Source organism: Herpailurus yagouaroundi, unplaced genomic scaffold (assembly GCF_014898765.1).
Source record: "Herpailurus yagouaroundi ecotype Mexico unplaced genomic scaffold, PumYag 29, whole genome shotgun sequence".
NCBI classification, from domain to species: Eukaryota; Metazoa; Chordata; class Mammalia; order Carnivora; family Felidae; genus Herpailurus; species Herpailurus yagouaroundi.
The window spans coordinates 8,406,835-8,427,659 of record NW_024412377.1 but is presented as its reverse complement, the minus strand read 5'-3'; the positions used below and the strand labels follow the sequence as shown (position 1 = coordinate 8,427,659).

Below are 20,825 nucleotides of genomic sequence, written 5' to 3'. Positions count from 1 at the left end.
TTTCAGAGTCACAGAGCATCACTTTTGCTGCATTTCAATGATCTAAGCAGGTCATGGCGAGTCCAGAATCAAGGGAAGGGATGGAGAGAGACCTCCCTTCTCAGTGAATGAAGTGGTGGGAATTTGTGGCTAACTGTGATCTATCACATGCGTTCCTGACATAAGTCTATCTAGTTTAACTTGCTAGGCTTGTTTAATGAGGACTAGCAGCCGCATTGCAGGGTATTAGTCCCAGAGCTAAGGGCTCGCCCTCGCTGTGGATTTACAGTGGTTTTAGGTGAGTTCCCCTCCAGGAGCTCTTTGTTGTTTTTAACCTCTGCTTGCAAAGCACAGGCTTGGAGGAGGTGAGCATCACAGCACCTTCCAATGAAAGAGGGCTTAAGAAAAGAAGAAACGCCATAAAAATCCTCTCCTAAATGCCATAACCTCCGGGAAGAAAAACTGCTAATACTATTTCATGTTATCTAAAGGCGTTTCTACTGACCAATCCTCAATAGGTAGTGTATTTGTATTATTATTTTTTCAAGTAGTGATGATACCTGTCAGGGACACTGGCACGTCAGACTGCTCAATCCCAGCCAACTACAGACCAGATGTGATAACATGACAAAATAGAGTTCTTCACTGAATCTCTGACAAGGAGAAAAAAGTATGACCCCTATGCTTGCTTTTATTTTTATTTTATTTTATTTTATTTTATTTTATTTTATTTTATTTTATTTTACTTTATCTTATCTTATCTCATTTCATTTTATCCTATGCTCTTCTATTTTATTCTCTTCTATTTTATTTTTCTCATTTAATTTTTTAATTTAAATTTCAGTTCATTAACATACGGTGCTAGATTAGTTTCAGGCATATAACTTAGTGATTCGGGACTTCCATACTTCACCCAGTGCTCTTCCAGACAAATACCCACCTTCATTCCCATCACCTGTTTAAGCCAACCCCTCCCCCACCTCCCCACTGGTAACCATCAATTTGTCCTCTGTAATTAAGAGCCTGTTTCTTGATTTGTCTCTAAAAATTTGTTCCCCTTGGCTTGTTTGTTTTGTTTCTTAAATTCCACATCTGAGTGAAATCATACATCACTTGTCTTTCTCTGACTGACTTATTTCACTTAGCATAATATTCTCTAGCTCCATCCACGTCGTTGCAAACGCCAGGATTTCATTCTAAAATTCACATTTTCCTATGTTATCCGTAAGGTAAAATACTGGCATTTCTGTTGTCTACTCTCTGACACAAAATACTGTCTTAACTTCCAAATTAGGACAAAAAGAAAGTTGTTGCTGTCAGTGGTGATGGGGGCGTGGGAGGTGTGTGTGTTTGTCCAGTGACTCTGGGTAAAGTGACATTTTAGGCAACAATCAAGTCATTTCTCAGGATAGTGCATTAATTACATACAATTCTAATTTTGAGGGAATTTGATTTTTTGGTATTTTCTTATATTTTGAAGGTCAAAAAAGAAGAAAGGGAGTGTGATTTTTTTATTCTCGTTTTGACTTTCAGCCTGTTTGAAAAAAAAAATTAAACCACCCTTACTTACATTATACTATTATTTTTTAACTATTTATACAATAAAACAGGAGAATATGTCTTCCCTGATTCTAGCAGAATCGGTTTATTATATTTTATACTGCGTTCCAACATTTTACTTCTTTTTGTATTTTCTTATATTAACTCATAATAGAAAAAAAAAGTCACTTTACATTCCAGTAGTGAAAATACCAACTACCAATAAAAGAAAACAAAACTAACTACAAATAAAAGAAACTACAAATAAAAGAAAACAAAAATTACATTCGTTTCTCTGGCTATTTCATTCTGGATAGCGGGGGTAAGTGGAGAGAATCTCTAGTCCTGTTAGGGCATTATTTTCCCCTATGCTGATAATGACCTGCACTTTGAAGGGGGTGATAACCCATTTTCTGGATTCCTATCATTTCACTTCTGTAATGCTCTTGGAATCCATACAAAATGTCAAGGTCTAGTTTCTGTGTTTCCTATGAGAAGGGCTCATTAGAGTAATTCATCAGGGGCTTGTATGACTTAGATATGGGTCCAATAAGGACTAAACCAACACCACCAACTGATTTCATTTAGACCATTAAGCACATTAGGTGATGAAGATTTTGTCAGTTCCTCTCTAGCCAGATTAAACCAACAAATTAAAAATGAAGGATGTCCTCACTGCCTGTGAATTTCCTGAGCTTCTTCATCAAGGCTCCCTCTGGAGTCCTCATATGCCCTATTGCCTTAAACCAACATGTAGGCATCAGAAGTCGAACAGGGACATGCTAATGACAAGTGCCCCTGATGAGTTCTGATTTATCTGTGTATAATTGTCCCAATTAGAAATCACTAGGAGCACATCATAGAACATTTATAAGTGAAAACAGTGTTTCATTTCATAGGAAGCTTGAGTGAGTGAAATATGATAATGGGATTAATTAAGAAGAGGAAAATTAGTTTGTTCAAATCTATAGGATGAACAGAATTTAACAATTAAAAAAAAAAAAGATTATTATATAGTGGCCTAAGATGTAGTGCTACTTGAAAAGGACAGATTTTCCATAGGGATGTCAACATCGCCCTCACTCCTACCCCCACAGAGAAATAATCTTGCCCACTCTGGACTTCTCTTGAATCAAGATATATACTGAGCTTAAGGGGAAAAAAATGGTAATTTCTAAATTTTGGTGTATAAAAACATAAAGCTTCGTTGTTTTTATAAAAAGATTTGTCATCGTGCACCATGAAAAAATATGTGCTTTGATCATTTCATCTATAGGGTAACTGATAGCTTAGCAGCAGATTAGTGAACGTTCTTATTCCAATTGGGGTTGTACAAATCAAAACACTCACTCAGTGGGTGACTGACTTATTCCACTGATGTTTTATGATAGAAGTATAGTAAAAGAGTGTAGTCCCTTTTCGTCACGATGCAACTCTGAAGAAGAGAAAATTCAGTGAAACAAGAGGACACTCCGAATATGAAGTTGAAGGTCCTGACTTGTACTAACTGTGCTGATCTTCATTCATGAACAAATGTGTAGTGAATACCAGGCAAAGAGCTTTCTGCTGAGGAATACAGAGATGAATACTGTTTGGTTTCTTGTCCTTAAAGAGGTCATCATCTAGCAAAGTATTAAAGACAAGTCATTGTGGTGTGTTTTGACAAGTGATAAGGCTGCTCTGGGCTCTCAGATGATGCAGAGCCTCAATCAGCCAGGACATCTAAAGCAGGTGGCTGAGGCTGGGTCCTCAGAGTGGGTTAAGGAGGGCCTTATAGACCAAGAAGATTCTGGAGAGGAACCTGGGTATGATCTCACAGGCAGTGGGAAACCACTGAAAGCTTTTGAACTACTGGTTTCCATGATCAGCTTTCTGCTTTAGGATGTTGACTTCAGTGGCATGGTGGGTAATTGATAGGAAGAAGAAAAGACTGCAGGCAGAGGAGAGAAGCAGTTGGGTGGAGTGAATTGGAGGAGAGACAGGGAAGGATTGGTTGATACTCTGTGCCTAGGACCTTAATGTCTATTTTCATTTAATCTCCACAATCTCAATCTGTGGTAACTCATGTTTAGAGCCGGTTATATAATCTGCAACACTCAAGTTCAAAATGAAAATATGGAGTTTGTTGTTTAAAAACCAGGGAGTGGAATGCCATTAAAGGTACTAAAAAGATACTTAAGCTTTTTCCTAACACCTACACTCACAAGCACGCTCTCTCTCTCTCTCTCTCTCTCCTGGTCATGATGTTTTTGTATTTACTATTTAATGTTCTTCTAAATAAAGAAATTAAAATTTTAAACTATTAGCATGAATTTTACCATTTATCTTTGTATTGTGCTTGCCAGATTTAAATGCAAATATAGGAGCGCTTAATTTATATGTTAAATTACTGAAATGATACAATTCATATTTCATAGCCCATACACGCATACATATTTTGTTCTTGGAAGATCAGAGGAAACACTGTGCAATTTACCTCAACCATTTTTATTTCACTTCTCAACATGCACATATTCTACCAACATTCTCTTACTAAAGCGTAAGGAAGGACTGAATGGAAATAGAACTGGGGGCACCTGGGTGGTTCAGCCATTAAGCATCCAACACTTGATTTCAGCCCAAGTCACGATCAGTTTGTGAGATCGAGCCCCATGTCGGGCTCTGAGCTGATAATGCAGAGCCTGTTCGGGATTCTGTCTCTATCTCTCCCTCTCTCTCTGCCCACCCCCCCCCCCCGACATGCTTGCTCTCTCTCTCAAAATAAATAAATAACATTAAAAAAAAAGGAAATAGAACAGTGGATTGTCATATCTTTTCCTTCCTTCTAGGTCATCATGTTCAGCATAAGTAGTTGGCGGACACAGGAGAGTAACATGAGTAAGAAAGAATGTGATAGGGTGCCTTGATTGCTCGTGGTTCTTAGAACATCATTGCCTTCTTCTTTCAAAGCAAGTTCTGGTTCAAAGGGTAAGCATGGCCTTTTGGGGGCAGTCAGCAAGCACTCCTGCTTACTCAGTCATAAACATAACATGTTTACCTGGTACTCGCCTTGAGTCTTGCTCAGCTCCCACAACACATCATGGCTCCAACAGGGCACTGCATGCATCCTGTGAATGAGGCAGAACAGAACAGAATTACACATGCATTGTGCATATCCACATCCTCATGCCTATGCTCCAGTGTCTTGTTGGATTCCACTTGCAAAACACAAGTTCAAAGATAGGGGGCCCTCTGAGCGTGACACAGTTGTAATTTGAGACAACTGCAAGGTTTCTAGCCCATGGAGCCCACCCTGGGAGTATTATCTCAGTACCCAGGAGGAGACTGAGGTTCCAGAAGGATGCAACTTTGCATGTTCCCCTCGGGCTGTGGGGCATTGGTGGTGGGAACTAAAAAGAATGGTGTGGGAGGCTTTATTCAAGGGGGGCCTTGAATACAGTGGGGTTTTTCAGTGAGGGAGAAAGATTGGGCCCGACTCCAAATATTACAAGGAAAAACGGGAATTTAAAGCCAAGGACCAGGGTGGGGGTCAATGGATGGGAAGTTACTCAGAGGAACCACCAAGAGTAAGGATGGGGGGTGCACCTAGGTGGCTCAGTGGATTGAGCATCTGACTCTTGATTTCAGCTCAGATCATGATCTCATGTTCATGAGATCAAGCCCGGCGTTGGCCTCTGCCCTGACAGCACAGAACCTGCTTGAGATTCTCTTTCTCCCTCTCTCTCTGCCTCTCCCCCCCCCCTCTCAAATAAATAAACTTAAAAAAAAAAAAAAGAGTAAGGAGGGGTGGTGGGATTCTGGCTAAACTGACCTACCGAGATTCATGCTAAAGACAGGGCAGGTGAGCAGACATCACCTGGGGGGATGATAGAGGATGAAGAACCCAATGAGATATGCAGGGTCCTCAGACATCAAGTGGGGGGGGGGGGATTCTAGCTATCCTGGCTCAGAAGGATCCTTGTTAGAACTAGACTCTGCCAGGAAGGTCATGAGAGCCCAAGATTGGGCCTCGTCAAAAAAAGAGCACGCAGGAGCCTAGCCAAAGTTTGATCAAGGAGAGAACCTTGTGGATGGGAAGTTAACACCTACCCTTCAGTCACTGAGCTCTTTATAGCACCAGGGAAGAAAACACAAAAAGATCCAACAAGGCAATGGCAGGGAGTGGTTTTCAAGGCACATTTCCAGTGCAGAACTGATGGGTAGATGCTAATGATCCCAAACAATGATTCTGGGAAAGATAAGCTTTCATATCTTAAGAATATTAATAGATATTTCAATTCATGGATTTTAAAATGGTTTGATACATCTGGCAGGCAGTACAATTGTTTAGTGAGATCTCACATTCAAATCCTCATTCTTTCTTCAAAAGAGGACTCGAGACAAATAAAGGCGCCCTGCGATGGTAAGATAGGGAGAAGATGGAAAGGCTGATCCAGCTTTTCAGTTTCAAACACCAGATATTAAGGGCTGTCTGGAAAGAAGGCAATTTTTAATGTGTGAATTTTTTCACCACAATAAATATGGAAAGCCACAGACAGATGTAACCAAGGAAACCAATTTCCAGGAGTCGGGATAGTGGGTAGGGGGTTGTGGAAGCAGATTGGCACCAGGGTAGCTCCCCTGTGAATTGGCGGGAGGAGCGGAAGTGTGTCTGCCAGGTGTGAGCCTAACTTGAATAAATATGCTTCCAGAGAGCCAATGAATTGTATCCTGTGAGGTCTCTTGGACTCACCTAGAATGCATTAAGACTTGTATTTTGCTCTAGGACTGTAAGCCAAAATACCATTTTTAATTTTCCCCAAAAACATATGGCAATGGAAGTTAATACAGGGGCCTGATGAGCAGGGAGCTTAGATATAATGGATGAATTTTCATTTGGAAGCAGCACTATTCCTTGCATCTGAATGACAGTGGGCAGTATGATTGGTATATTATGCTCCAGGGATAATGCCTTCATTCACAGAACAAAGGAGAAAAGAGCCCAGGGCAGAGTCACTTGAGTTCTACTGAATAAAGAACAAAAAAGATAATCAGAAGTTAGCAGTGGTTTCTTTTTTTATTTCTTCCCTCTCTCTTTGTTCCTTCCTTCCTTTGTCTTTACTCCACTCTTCTCAATGCCTTTTTAATTCTTCTTTAATTATTATATAGAAATAATTAAATAGTATATTGCATATAGAGAAAACAGTTCAGGGGGAGAAAGAAAAGAAGGCATACCAAACCATACCCCACTGTTTTTTAAGCTTTTTTTTTTAAGTCTTTTTGTTTTGAAAGAGAGAGAGACAGTGCATGCTTGCAGGGGAGGGGCAGAGAGAGAGGGAGAGAGAGAATCCCAAGCAGGCTCTGTGCTGTCCGTGTAGAGCCTGATGTGAGACTCAGTCTCACTGAGTGTGAGATCATGACCTGAGCCCAAATTAAAAGTCGGACGTTCAACCAACTGAGCCACCAAGCACTCCTATATTTTAACCTTTTTATTTTGAAATGGTTATAGATTAGTGGGAAGTTACAAAATAAAATACACACAGGCATATCCTATAACTTCTCCCAGTTCCCATCAATGGCAACATCAGTGGTGTCGCCATGTGGTACAGAATCACAACCAGGAAACTGACATTGGTACAACGTCGGCGCTGGCTTTCCCCAGTTGTACACGCACTCCTGTGTCTCTGTGTGTGTGTGTGTGTGTGTGTGTGTGTGTGTGTGTGTTTAGTTCAGCTCAGTCTTATCAGATAAGTAGCTTTGTGTAACCACCACCACAAGGACACGCAGGATGCCTCCAGCACCATAAGGCCTCGTATTACCCCTTTATAGTCACACCCACACTCACCCTCGTCCGGAAGCCCTGGAAACCGCTGATCTATCCTCCAGTTCTATAATTTCATTATTTCAAGAAGGTTATTTATCTTTTTTTACTCAGCATAATTCCCTTAAGATCCCTCCAAAACGTCATTTGGGACATATTATCAATAATCCATTTCTTTTTATTGCCACATACCTCCCTTTGGCGTGGATGTATTAGCGTGTTGAATCATTCACCTGTTGCAGAACATTTGGTCGTTTCTAGTTTGGGGCATTTATGAATGAACTATCAACATTTGTGCACCCATTAAACATTTGAACTGAACCTTCAAATGGTTTTTAAAACCACTACTGATCATAAGGAAGTAAAGACCTATAATGCCATGAGAGTTGTTCATGAACATGACATGATTTCTGCTCCATAAGGACACTGAAATTGAAATTTATTTTTACAAATCATCTGTTGCTACTCAAAGACAGAAAAACAAAAGATTCAGACCTCTCTTTTCTGGGAAACAGGCAATGGTTATTCGCATAAATTTCCATTAAATATCTAAGAAGTGTTAGCTTCACTTATATTAATGAAATCATTTCACTCTCAGTCAAGTTCAGTACTCAGGGTTTGACATATCTGTAATAGACACACAGTTATGAAGCAAGAACAGATGAAAGCAAAGCAAAGCAGGGAGTTTCAGAGGAACAGAAGAGTGAGGGACACCCCTGAACACGATCTCACACATGAGCCCAAGAAGCTAGGAAAATATAAACTTGACCCCTCCTTTTGTCCAGAGATGTCTCCAAGGTTAAAGTGCTCCCTTCACTGAGCAGACCCTAACAACAGGGATAATTCTGGAAGAATGACTGCAAAAGGTTGATACTTGGAACACCTGAGAACCTTCAGATAGGTACCACCTCTGTCAGCAGACAAACCTACTACTTTTCTCCTGCCTGAGAAATCACTTATGAATGATCAGACTGCAAAATGCAGTGAGCTCTCTATTCACCCTCAATATTCATGAGTGAAGCCGTCAGGCTCACCAAAGATCTAACCCTGAGTTGCAAGGGACCCCAAAGGAGATTATGAATATCATGATGTATAATGCAGGAGTCTACACTTAGCACAGAAATGGCATAAACCACTCAGTTTCTGGTGGTTTGGAAGGCATTTCAAAATATTACAAGATCTCAGAATTAATTCATTAACAGTATCCCTGGTCATCTGCAATTGCAATTTACTACATTCTGATTGATGGAATGCTCACTGACAAAAATATTATAACTTTATTGTCTAATGTGGCTGGCATTCAGAAATTTTGCTTCAACAACTGTAAACTTCTGATGCATTCGCATAAGCATTTAAAAAAATACCCAGCTCATGCATGAGAAATCTCCCAGAAAACTACAAAGGGAGCTATAACGTGAGAATTTTCTAGTTTATAATTTACCATTTGTTCCTCCTTCTGATATTCAATTTTATGCACAATGTGCCTCTTGTAATATAACTACAACCAATGGCAAAACTAGAAAAGCATTTGAAGAAGAGAAACTTGAAAATATGTGTTTCCCATAGTAAGACCTTGACTTTGTGTAGATAGTGCCTTTAAGGTATTGAGCCAAGGGCTAATTCTTTGTTGTTGCTAGAAACTGGAGTCCGTATTTTGAAGGAATTGAAACAAACCAGAATTCATGTTCATTTCCTGTTGTTCAGCTCTGGCTGGCCAGCGCACAACACTCACATTGTTGTGGTACTCCGAGATAAACATTGCAGCCGTGTGTATCCAGGCTACGGCATGGGAGCCATTTTGCGGTATCAGTTTCTTAGATAATTTGTCAGTCAAGAGCTCCATCCAAATTAACTTAGGAATATGAATTTCCCTTGCCTCAAAATAAAAGAAATTAATAATAGCAATTTGGGTCTGATTTATTTTCTTCCAAGGTTTTGAAAATAAGTTTTTTACTACGGGAAGAACAGTAGTGGTTGCCAGCAGAGGCATTTTGTGCTGGACCGATTGGAAAACTTACAGCTTAAAAGTGAGTCCTCTTTCTTTGGGAATCACAGACTGCCTCTTTTTCTCCACAGCTTTAGTGTAGAAAAAAAGAAAAGATGCACAATGTAAATTCTACAAAGGCTATATATAATATATTGGTGAGATGGTATTTATTGGCCCCCAGCGTGGACAACTTGAATTGCATATGGTGGACCTATGGAACTTTCACTTCTATTAGTTGGCTGTGCTCTCTCAGCCTTCTGTTCTGCATGTGATAATGAGAGCTTACTTTAAAAAAAAAAAAAAAATAACGCCTTCTGTGTTCCCCCACTGTTTTGTGGGTTTTACATACATTGGTTTTCTAAAGATCCCTCTGGGAAATTCTAGTAAATCTCCATTTTATAAATGGGGAAACTGATGTTTAGAGAGATTAAGTGGTTTGGTAAAGGCCCTACGGTCCTGTGTGCAGTAGTGCCTTGAACACACCTTCTCGTGCAATGACTCTCCGAGCTTTGCACACTTGCTTCCCACACCTCTAGCGGACTGCAACGTCCTGGTGAGCCGCGCTGCGTCTCTGTTCCGTATGCCCAAAGCCACCATGAGCTCTCACCACGGGTTTGTGCTGACTTTGTTTCCATTTTCTCCAGGACTGGCTGTCACCAACAGGCTAGGCACAACACCACCGTGCCTGGGTATTTTCTTAATGTCCATTGTTCTCACGTCCCCACGTCTGTCCCCATTTTAACCCTCCCACAACACAGCACAGCGGGCTCCAAAGGATGAAATAGAGTAGGTCATAACCTACAGGCCATGTAAACCATTTTAGCCATGTGTAATAGAATAAGAAGCAATTCCGTCCTTGCTCAGGTAGTGCCAGGGGCCGATCTACTGAAAATATACATCACTTGATATAAACTAATTTATTTCACCCACAAAATCTCTGCACTTCTGCCCAGAGAGTTTAAGTCACTTTCCCAAAGTGTCCTAGACTGAAAGCAGCGAAGCTGGGCTCCCGTCTCAGGGAGTCTGTCTTGTGAGTCCACACCCTTGGCCACTACACACGGCCCCCTGGTTTGGGAGCTTTGCGGTCCTGCAGCTAGGTGGTGTAGCCCTGCGAACATTTTTATAATAGCTGTAAAATTATATTTCTAATGAGAAGAGGTAGAGCGGGAAGAGGATGTATGATCGAAGGAAGAAAGAAACATGCCAGTTGCATGGCAGAGAGATCAGGACACTCATTTGGGAATATATCGCAGATGCACGTAGAGACCACAAGGCAGTAGAAGGACGGAAAAACAGCTCCACAGGAAGTTCTGGGGGGAGCAGGGTTCCTCGCATATCCAAACAAATATGGTCTGGGTACAGTGCACTAAACAGCTGCCTACCTCTCAGCTCCACGGGCTGCCGCTTCTCACCATTTTTAGTGAATATGTCACATTTGCACATATTTGGGACTTTTGACCCAGGTCATTTTATCTTGCAACCAATACGCATTCCTGTGAGGTGGCTGCATGCAAGACCATATACTAAGAAGTATTTTATGGTAGAGTACAATTTTAGGTCATACTGACATCATAAATATAAGGGCCTTTGTTCCCGTAGGCGAAGATCCAACATCAGTTCTGCAAACCTTTATTTCACAACAGTTTCTCTGGCTTATGTTTTAGGTACATTGCTTAACTTGAAAGCAAACTAACAAAAAGAAAAAAAGGAAAAAAAAAAAACCCTCATAGTTCCTTGCCTTTATTTCATTTTGAGTCATATTGTGAGCAATAACGCATCACACGATACACTGTAGGGATTGATGCTCTGGGCATCAGAAAGCTGGAAAAGAAAATAAGGAAATATATTTGTGCAGCTTCGTGACAGACAGAGTAGCTATAGTAATGGCTTGCTTTGTGTCTTTTCCTGACATTAAGCAAACTCTCTGAACTTTCATATTATATATATTAGAAGTTGCCTGGAGCTGGGTAAGGATCCTATCATGCTGGAAATGATGAGGGTGAAAATCACTTCTCTAGGAGCTCAAAGGTTATTCTTTGGTTTCAACTAGTTTTTCCCCAACATCTTGCCCGCAGAACTTGAAAGTTATTGGTTACTTACTTGAAATGTTTAAGCTTATATCAAGACATAGCCGAAGTGATCCTGTCATTTTTATCACATAGAAAATAGAGACAAATAGTAATTACATCTCTAAAACCATTCTTTTCCTCTATTATTTGGACTTACGTATTTCATATTTTTTTGCATTATTTGAATTTCAACTACGAGTGATTTATCAACAATGAGAATATTATGTAGAACTGGGTCACCAAGATTTATCTAAGCGTTTAAGGAGACATTTCTAGATGTAAGAATCATGATGTTTTCCTAGTCCAAGTAACAAAGGCATTCCTAAGTTAATGTTAAGATTTTCCCTCATTTTTCGTGAAATAAAACATTAAGAATAAAAGAGAAATTCCCTTTTAAGCCACCTCAGACATTTCTCTCTGTTCCTCAGAGGCTACCACCGTCATGAAATTCAGTGTACGAGGCCACCTGGGTGGCTCAGTCGGTTAAGGGACTGACTTTTGATTTCAGCTCAGGTCATGGTCTCACAGTCATGAGATCAAGCCCCATGTCATGCTCCATGCTGAGCCTGGGGTCTGCTTGGAGTTCTGTGTCTCTCCCTTTGACACTTCCCTGCTTACACACATTCTGTCTCTAAAATAAAAAAAAATACACATATTTTGTTTAAAAAAGAAATTTGGTGTATCTTTTTAATCTATGTTTGTATGATTTCACTTAATAGATAGACAGACATATAGTTGAAAAACTAGCTTAAACCAAAGAATAGCCTGTGTGTATATACGTGTGTGTATACATATGTGTATATGGATTTATACACAATATCATTTAATCGATGTTTTTAAAATTCACATAACTGGGATCATGTAATACATATGTGAAATTTGCATTTCCCACTCTATATTTTACATTTGAGAACTACCTAGGTTGCTTCATTGTGTATTTGGCTAATTTATTTTAACTGCTGAGTAGTGTTGATTCCATATATACGTTCTCTGTGTATGCAGTCATATTATTTACATTTGTCCATTCCCTATTACTGATCCCTTAGGTTATTTCCATTGTTTTGGTACTGCTGACCTCTAGGCGTGAACAGTCTTATAGAGGTGTTCCAGGCATAGGTGCTCAGATTTCCCTGGAAGTTCTACCTAAAAGCAGACTTACTGAGTGATTAGGCATCTGCATATAGGACATGACCAAGTATTGCCTCATTGTCACCGACGTGACTGGTTTATTCTCACGTGCAACGTATGAGAGTTCTTGTTCCCCATCTTCTCTCCAGCACATAATATTGTCAGACTGTCTAATTGTTTGACAGCCTGTGGAGTGTAAAGAATTGGCCTGTGTTTGGTTTTTATTCTTTCAATTGCTAATAGGCTTGAGTATCTTTTAATATGTTCAGTAACCATACATTCTAGATTTTTTTCTACTGTGCATCAGCTATATGTATACATATTGACCTTGCTTTTGTTTGACCTTTTTAATCTTTATCTTAAATTTTTAATTTTAATATTTTAATATTTTTAATTTTAATATTTGTAATTTTAATTTCAATATTTGTAAGTTATCTGCGCTGCCAATATCTTCTCCCAGGACATGGCTTGTTTTTTCAACTTAGTTTACGGTTTTATGTTTATGTTTTTGCTTTTATCACATAGGGGTGTAATTTTGATGTCGCTAAATGTGCGAATAGAATGGTAGTTCAGGGGCGCCTGGGTGGCGCAGTCGGTTAAGCGTCCGACTTCAGCCAGGTCACGATCTCGCGGTCCGTGAGTTCGAGCCCCGCGTCGGGCTCTGGGCTGATGGCTCGGAGCCTGGAGCCTGTTTCCGATTCTGTGTCTCCCTCTCTCTCTGCCCCTCCCCCGTTCATGCTCTGTCTCTCTCTGTCCCAAAAATAAATAAACATTGAAAAAAAAAATTAAAAACAAGAATGGTAGTTCAGAACGTGGCCTCTAGAAGCAAGAGACCCAGGGTCGTAATTCTCCCTCCACTGCTTGCTGGATGCGGGACCACCAGCAAGTTCCTGAACATCTTTTTACCTCAGTTTCATTATCTGTAAAATGGGAAAATAGTACCTGTCTCAAAACTGTTGTCTTGGAAATTAACTGTAAATCAACTAGAATATTGCCTGGTAGAAAGCTAGAGGTATGTGTTAGCTATTAGGAGTTGTGCTTTTAATATATTGTTTTTAAACTCTTTACTAGCACTACTGATTTATGGACGTATTTCTGTATACATTTAAAGGTTAAATGTTAGGTCATCTTTGTTACAAATATGTATTTTTCTCACAATAATTGGGTTCTGGAACTGGCACATAGTTTTATGTTTAAATACACACTGGCTAATCTAAATTATGTCTATATCTTTATTAAATTTAGTTCTTTACAGATTACTTCTATTTGAAAAAAGAGCATTTTGGTAGTGAAAGCAAACTTTAGTTTCTAAAATTGAACATGCATGGAAGTTACAAGTGTTTCAGAAATAACTTTTATATTATACTAAATTGAATGATATAATTGGGAGAAAGTTCACCATGAATAATATCCAAACACTTGAAGTAAGAATGTGTGAGACGCAGGCATAATCTGTGTTTATCGGATGAATAAATAGTTTGTTTGCTTTTTTAAAAAAGCATCCACCTAAAAGCAGCTTTTAGGAGAAGAAATCAAGTATATAAGATATACAATTGCATAGAATCCCCTAACAGAGAGTCAAGTGAGCACTTAATGGAAATAAAATCCAAACCAGGTCTCTCTTGGGACTTCTATTTTCTGTGATCAGTCATACTTTTAATGCATTTTAACTGTGCTAAAGGAATCAGGATTTTAAATGATTGATGCTCTTTATCTGGCGAAAAGGAAGCTTCCTCTGCTTTGAGAGGAATAGTTTCATATTCACTGCGAACCGCATTCTTTCAAATGTAAGGGGAAAAAATGTCTCATCTTGTTTCTGTTGCATCATCAAATTGAAACACTTTTGAAAGAGATGAACAAAAAGTAAATATTATAGGAAACTCTGATGTGTGGTCTGACACATAAAATCACCCGTTATTGTACATGAGCAGATACATCTCACAGGATGAGTAAAAGCTGTCACACCACCTTATTTGTGGTAGAGTGACCCAAGACATTTTCTCCCAGCGCTCCACGGCGGAAATGTAAGATAGAGAAGCAAGAAACACCTTACAAACTCAAACACTGCCACATTTCTCTATTACTCAGTGTGACATTTATTCAACAGAAACAAACCCCCCTCCGGCTCCAGCGTTTTCACACAACAGTGGTTTATTTCTCACTCGTGCTGTGTCTTCTCTGGGTTGGCAGAAATCTTCCTCCCTCCTACTCAGGGACCCATCTCAGTGGGGGATTAGGAGAGAGAGAGAGAGAGAGAGAGAGAGAGAGAGAGAGAGAGAGAGCATGAAAATCTCGTGCCTGCCCTTCTGTGCTTGGGGTAGGAAGTGGCACTTGTCCCTTCCTCTCAGGTGGCGCCATCTACGTGCAAAGGCGCATAAAGTGCGCCCTTCGCTGCGCCTGCGAGGAGAGGAGTGGTGAATGCAATGACTTCTGTTGACTTATTCGTACTGTTTCCGGTGGGAAGCCACTTGAGTGTGTGTTTCCCTCCACAACGTTTTATTGTGAGTTAGAAATATGAGCTTTGGAGTTTGGCGGATTAATTTAAATCCTTGTTGAGTTCCTTATGATCCGTGTGGTCAAGTTATCTAACGCCAAATAAGCCCGTTTTCGCCATCTCCCAAAACGACCATTGTGGTTGACAGGAATCAGAGGAGCCAAGGTATACAGTAAGCACTTAGTAAAGGGTGATACTGACAAAAGAAACATAGCAGCATAGTGATAGTAGTAAATCCTAGAGGGTTAACATGAGACCATCTTTATTGTACCAGAAAAATATTGTTATCAGTTTCCTGGGGCCGCCATAACAAGTGATCACAGCTGAGTGGCTTAAAACAAAAGAAATGTATTCTCTCAAACTCTTTGGAGGCTGTAAGTTCAAAATCAAGGTGTCAGCAGGGCTGTGGTCTCGATAAAGGCTCGGGAGGAGGATCCTTCCTTATTTCTTCTAGGCTCTGATGGCTCCAGGCATTCCTTGGCTTGTAGATGCCTAATGTCAGTCTCTTCATCCTTTTTCATATAACCTTGTCTTCTGTGTGTCTCTTGTAAGGACAGTTATCATGGGATTTGGGATGATCCCATCTGAAGACCTTTCCCTTAATTTAAACATCTACTAAAACACTTTTTCCCGGGCGCCTGGGTGGCTCAGTTGGTTAAGGGTCCAACTTCGGCTCAGGTCATGATCTCACGATTCGTGAGTTCGAGCCCGGCGTCGGGCTCTATGCTGACAAGTCAGAGCCTGGAGCCTGCTTCAGATTCTGTGTCTCCCTCTCTCTCTCTGCCCCTTCTCCACTCACATTCTGTGTGTGTGTGTCTCTCTCTCTCTTAAAAATAAATAAGCATTAAAAAATATTTTTTCAAAAGCGCTTTCCATTAGTAGTCATATACAGTTTCTAGAGATTTAATGTGGACATATCTCCTGGGGGTGAGGGGCACCATTCAACTTACTACAACTATGAAAGCATTTTTTTTATTCCTATTTAAAATCGCACTTACTGGGGCACCTGGATACCTCAGTTGGTTAAGCCTCTCACTCTTGGTTTTGGCTCAGGTCATGATCTCACAGTTCATGAGTTCAAGCCCACATCAGGCTCCATGCTGTCAGTGCAGAGCCTGCTTGAGATTCTGTCTGTCTCTCTCTCTCTCTCTGCCCCTCCCCTTCTCTCTCTCTCTCTGTCTTCTCAAAAAAAAAATAAATAAATAAATAAATACATACATACATACACTTAAATTTATTAAAACAATAAAATAAAATGCTACTAACTGAACCAGTGCATGCAACTTTTAAAATATTGACCTTAGGATTACTTTTCTGTTTTAAGTGTGGAACTTTATAGATAACATATTACCACTATATGGCACATACCTTTTTGAAATAAGCAAAAGTTGCATTGGACTGAATTTGTAAAGTTATCATTTCATGTATCAGTTGTGTGTATGGTTTTCACCATTGTGCAACTGTTTTCCAGTTTGATAAAATGGATTGGTCAGGGAGCAAGATGCCCAGGAAACAGTCACATGTCCCTTAAGATACTATTCTTGTGTTCATGTATACCAATCGCAGCTTTTCTGAACACTGATTCATACCAGAATTCCCTTTCCTTTTCCCTCTGTAAATATATCCAGAAGCCCCCTCTAAGGTACAGATTAAAGGTCTAAAATCCACTTGCTGTTGTGCAACTGATGAACTATTCATAGAAGCTGCTGGATCAGAGTAAAAGATTTAGTGAAATAAGTGTAGAAAATCATTCTCAAAATGATACCTGTCTGTAATTGGCATCTAGATTTCGTACCAATCATTGACATATAAAAAGGGGCATGTAGAAAGTATTTGCATGTGTAATGAAAGAGTTATGCACATGTAGACCTTTTAAATTTATTTATATATTTAATAAATCATTCAAAATTAACCTATGTCGCCTTCATAGATGAACTCTGCACATTGTCTTTGGCACATCGTGTATATGAACAACACTTTCTCCCTAGGTCGTCTTATAAGATGTATTTGTAAAGCGAGAAATCGGGACTGTATATTCAGTGGTGGCAAAGTGTTATAATTTGTAAATGACTTAATTTGAACTAATAATCAGCTGAAAGGAACTGCTCATGTGATATGTCTAGAAGAAGGAATAAATTTATCGAGCCTTCTTTATAATGCAAAAGGAGGTTATTTCTTTCCTAGACAGTCTCACAAAGTCTATATGAAACTAGTCAGACTCGTATTTTAAAATAACTAAAATTGGGTAGGACTGCATCTATGTAAAAGCTGTTGCAAGAGAGGAGTATAATAGGTTGGGCTTTGTAAAAAAAAAAAAAAAAAAAGGAGCTGTTCTCTGAAAATTAGTGAACAGTGTCCATTTATAACACGCTAGTACCTGTGAATCAAAAGAGATCTACATCAAATGGATTACAGTTAAGATTGTATCAAAATGGGATCTTTTTTCTCAGTAAAAATCTAAAGGACACACCGTGGAGCCACCATGGCTACTCCAATGCATCTTTGTGTCTCCTAGTCTAGGGTCCTTGGTTTCTAACCGGTGCATTATATCTGTGTATTCTCTTTTTTACAGTTCAGCAGAAGAGCAGTTTCACTGGCAATCACAAGGTAAAGTACAGCTTCTTGATGAAACTTACATCCATTTCTACATGTATGTCTACTGATTAATATTCTTGTGAACTTTAGAAAGAAGACTGATAAAAATGAGTATGAGAACACCATGACACTAAAATTAAATGTTCCTGTGATAGCTCGTGATTCCCTGAGAGTTGAGTTCTCTCAATTCCCTAGAAACCTTTGGGTTTTTCATGGATACCTGGAATTGGCTGGCCTTGGCTTTTGATACTGGTTGGCCAAGGATTACAATGCGAAATCTAATGAGAACGTCATAAGATAATGTCTTTGGTTAGGATACTTTCCATTATTAAAGAGTAACCTGAAGCTTTAATAATAAGAGCATCATGTGTTTGTTCATCACTTTAAAATGTTGTGTTTCAGATGGTCAAAAAGACATCGAAGATGAACTTACAACAGGTCTTGAGCTGGTGGACTCCTGTATTAGATCCTTGCAGGAATCAGGAATACTTGACCCACAGGATTATTCCACAAGTGAAAGTAAGTCAAATGACAATGATGCTTGAAGACAATTTTAAAATATAAGAGTATACTTTATTATAATATAATTAACATAAAAAGCTATATCTAAGAGGACTTCAACCTGTGTTTGTACATGTTTTATCCATTTCACTCCACTCTCATCTAATTCCTTCCCACATTACCCATCCCAACTCATGTTAGATTATAGTCTCTCTTAAATCAGCAATTGAATCTAGATTTCTCACAAATTACTGACAGAGTGGGGATTCTCACCAATTTTCTGATATCCTTTTTGGCATCTAGCTAGACTATCACATTGAATGAACTCACCATATATTTGTTTAACCAGTACAGTGTTTGAAATTTACTGTGAATGCTTTACATACACAGATCATTGTTGGTAGAGTTCATAAACAGTACAACAGCTATGCAACAAAATAGAAAGAATCAATGTAATATATGCAGTACTAACTACTTAGTATTATGCTATAGTACTCTGCAGTAGCCCCTTGTATTTCTATATGTAGCCACCTTGAATTTGCATATTAACCTCGACAGAATATTTTAAAATTTCTTCATCTCCTCCTAATTATATATATTTTCAACCATAGTGGTTGAGGCTTAGGAATAAAAGTGCTGTGAATTGAAATGAGCTTCACTTTAATAAATCATAAAATTCTCTTGACTTAGTTTAATAAAATCCCACAAAAAGCTAAAAATGAAATCATTAAAACATATATCACACTGGTAATTTCTATATCAGAAATCAGTGGAGCATTTCATTTCTTAATTAAAAAAAATAAAGTCTCCTTGAATACCCATCAAGGTTTGCTATTTAAAAGGAAGATATATAGGGGCGCCTGGGTAGCGCACTCGGTTAAGCGTCCGACTTCAGCCAGGTCACGATCTCGCGGTCCGTGAGTTCGAGCCCCGCGTCAGGCTCTGGGCTGATGGCTCAGAGCCTGGACCCTGTTTCTGATTCTGTCTCCCTCTCTCTCTGCCCCTCCCCATTCATGCTCTGTCTCTCACTGTCCCAAAAATAAATAAACGTTGAAAAAAAATAAATAAAAGGAAGATATAAGAATAAGATAGCATACTTATCTTGAAACCATTAACTTTACACATTAGTTCACTTTCTCTACAATTTTTATAATACCACTACTCTTAGGATAACATCATCATGAATATCCAGATTTATTTAAACCCATTTGAATCCCCTCAATAAAATTTCTCAAATAAGATGCATGATTTATAGTATCCTTGTTATCTGTATTTTATATTTTAGAATGTAGCCTCATTACTTATCTCTCAGTCAATAAATGCATTTCTCTTATAGGGGTAGTTGTAGTCTGACTTATATTTAATTAATATTTGAGGCACATGTACTCCCTTTGTTAGAGGAAAATAGAGATAAAATAGTGTGTCTTGGGAGAGAGTTGATATTTGATATCATATTTTTCATATGATAATAGAGAAACATTCTCTTATGAGCTTAGGAGAGGGAATAACCTTCAATACACAGAAGGTATGGAAAAAAAGAAGGAAGAGAAGTAAAATAAGAGGCAAACAAGTTGACACAGGAGGGATGAATCAAGTATATTAGTCTAGCCCTACAGGTGAGCACACTGTGAATTCTTTGAAAAGAATAAAAAGTTTGTAATAAGGATAAGATAGTTATGTGATGTTGATAAGGGACATATTTATATTAATGAAACAAATGTTGAAGTTCAAGGAACAGAGTAGTAACAGCAATTATAATCAATACAAACTAGGATTGGGAAGAATTTGTGAGATGAAGTGGAATTTTATGCAGGAACATTAGGCAAGGTCAAAGAGGAATTATCTAGTGAAAATGTTTTTGCTTACAAGGATGTGATAAACTCATACTAACATATAGTGAACATGACGTACCAAACAGAATAATACCTGAATATTAAAATAAAAATTATTAAGAATGAACAGAGAAATTGATGAAAAATACCGTTGTGAACATTTCAATGTGCAGAATCAGACAGAATTCAGGAAGAGAAAGACACGTAAAATTGGAATACATAATCGACAAACCAATGTAATAACTATATCTAAAAAGTTAGATCCATTGAATGATAGTATACATTTGTTATATATGTCCAGGAAAACTTAGAAGACTTGATCAGCTATAGGGCAGTAAAGACAATCCTAAAAATTAGAAAGTACAGAGGGATGCCCGGGTGCATCAGTCAGTTAAGCATCTGATTCTTGATTTCATCTCAGGTCATGATCTCATGGTTCATGAGATCGAGCCCCACATTGGGCTCTGCACTGAAAGCATGGAGCCTGCTTGGGATTCTGAATCTCTCCCCTCTCTTTGCTCCCCCACCCCACCCCACCCCAGTCATGCTTCCTCTCTCTCTCTCTATCTCTCTCTCTCAAAAAAAAAAAAGTCATCTTATGGGGCGCCTGGGTGGCTCAGTCGGTTAAGCGGCCGACTTCGGCTCAGGTCATGATCTCGTGGTCCGTGAGTTCGAGCCCCGCATCGGGCTCTGTGCTGACAGCTCAGAGCCTGGAGCCCGTTTCGGATTCTGTGTCTCCCTCTCTCTCTGCCCCTCCCCCATTCATGCTCTGTCTCTCTCTGTCTCAAAAATAAATAAACGTTAAAAAAAATTAAAAAAAAAAAGTCATCTTAAAAAGAAGTATAGAAAGGCCACCTTCTTTGGTAATAATCTAGTAAAATTAAAAGTAAATAAAATGATA

General features: G+C 39.1%; 1 protein-coding gene across 1 annotated transcript in view; it reads left to right on the top strand.

Moving 5' to 3' along the window:
• LOC121041573 (catenin delta-2-like) overlaps positions 1-20,825 on the top strand; it is a 533,025-nt gene that overhangs the window by 499,002 nt on the left and 13,198 nt on the right. Inside the window, exons 4-5 of the mRNA XM_040492415.1 lie at positions 17,569-17,603; positions 17,994-18,110. Of these exons, the coding sequence (XP_040348349.1) occupies positions 17,569-17,603; positions 17,994-18,110 (152 nt within the window). The remainder of the gene's footprint in view (positions 1-17,568; positions 17,604-17,993; positions 18,111-20,825) is intronic.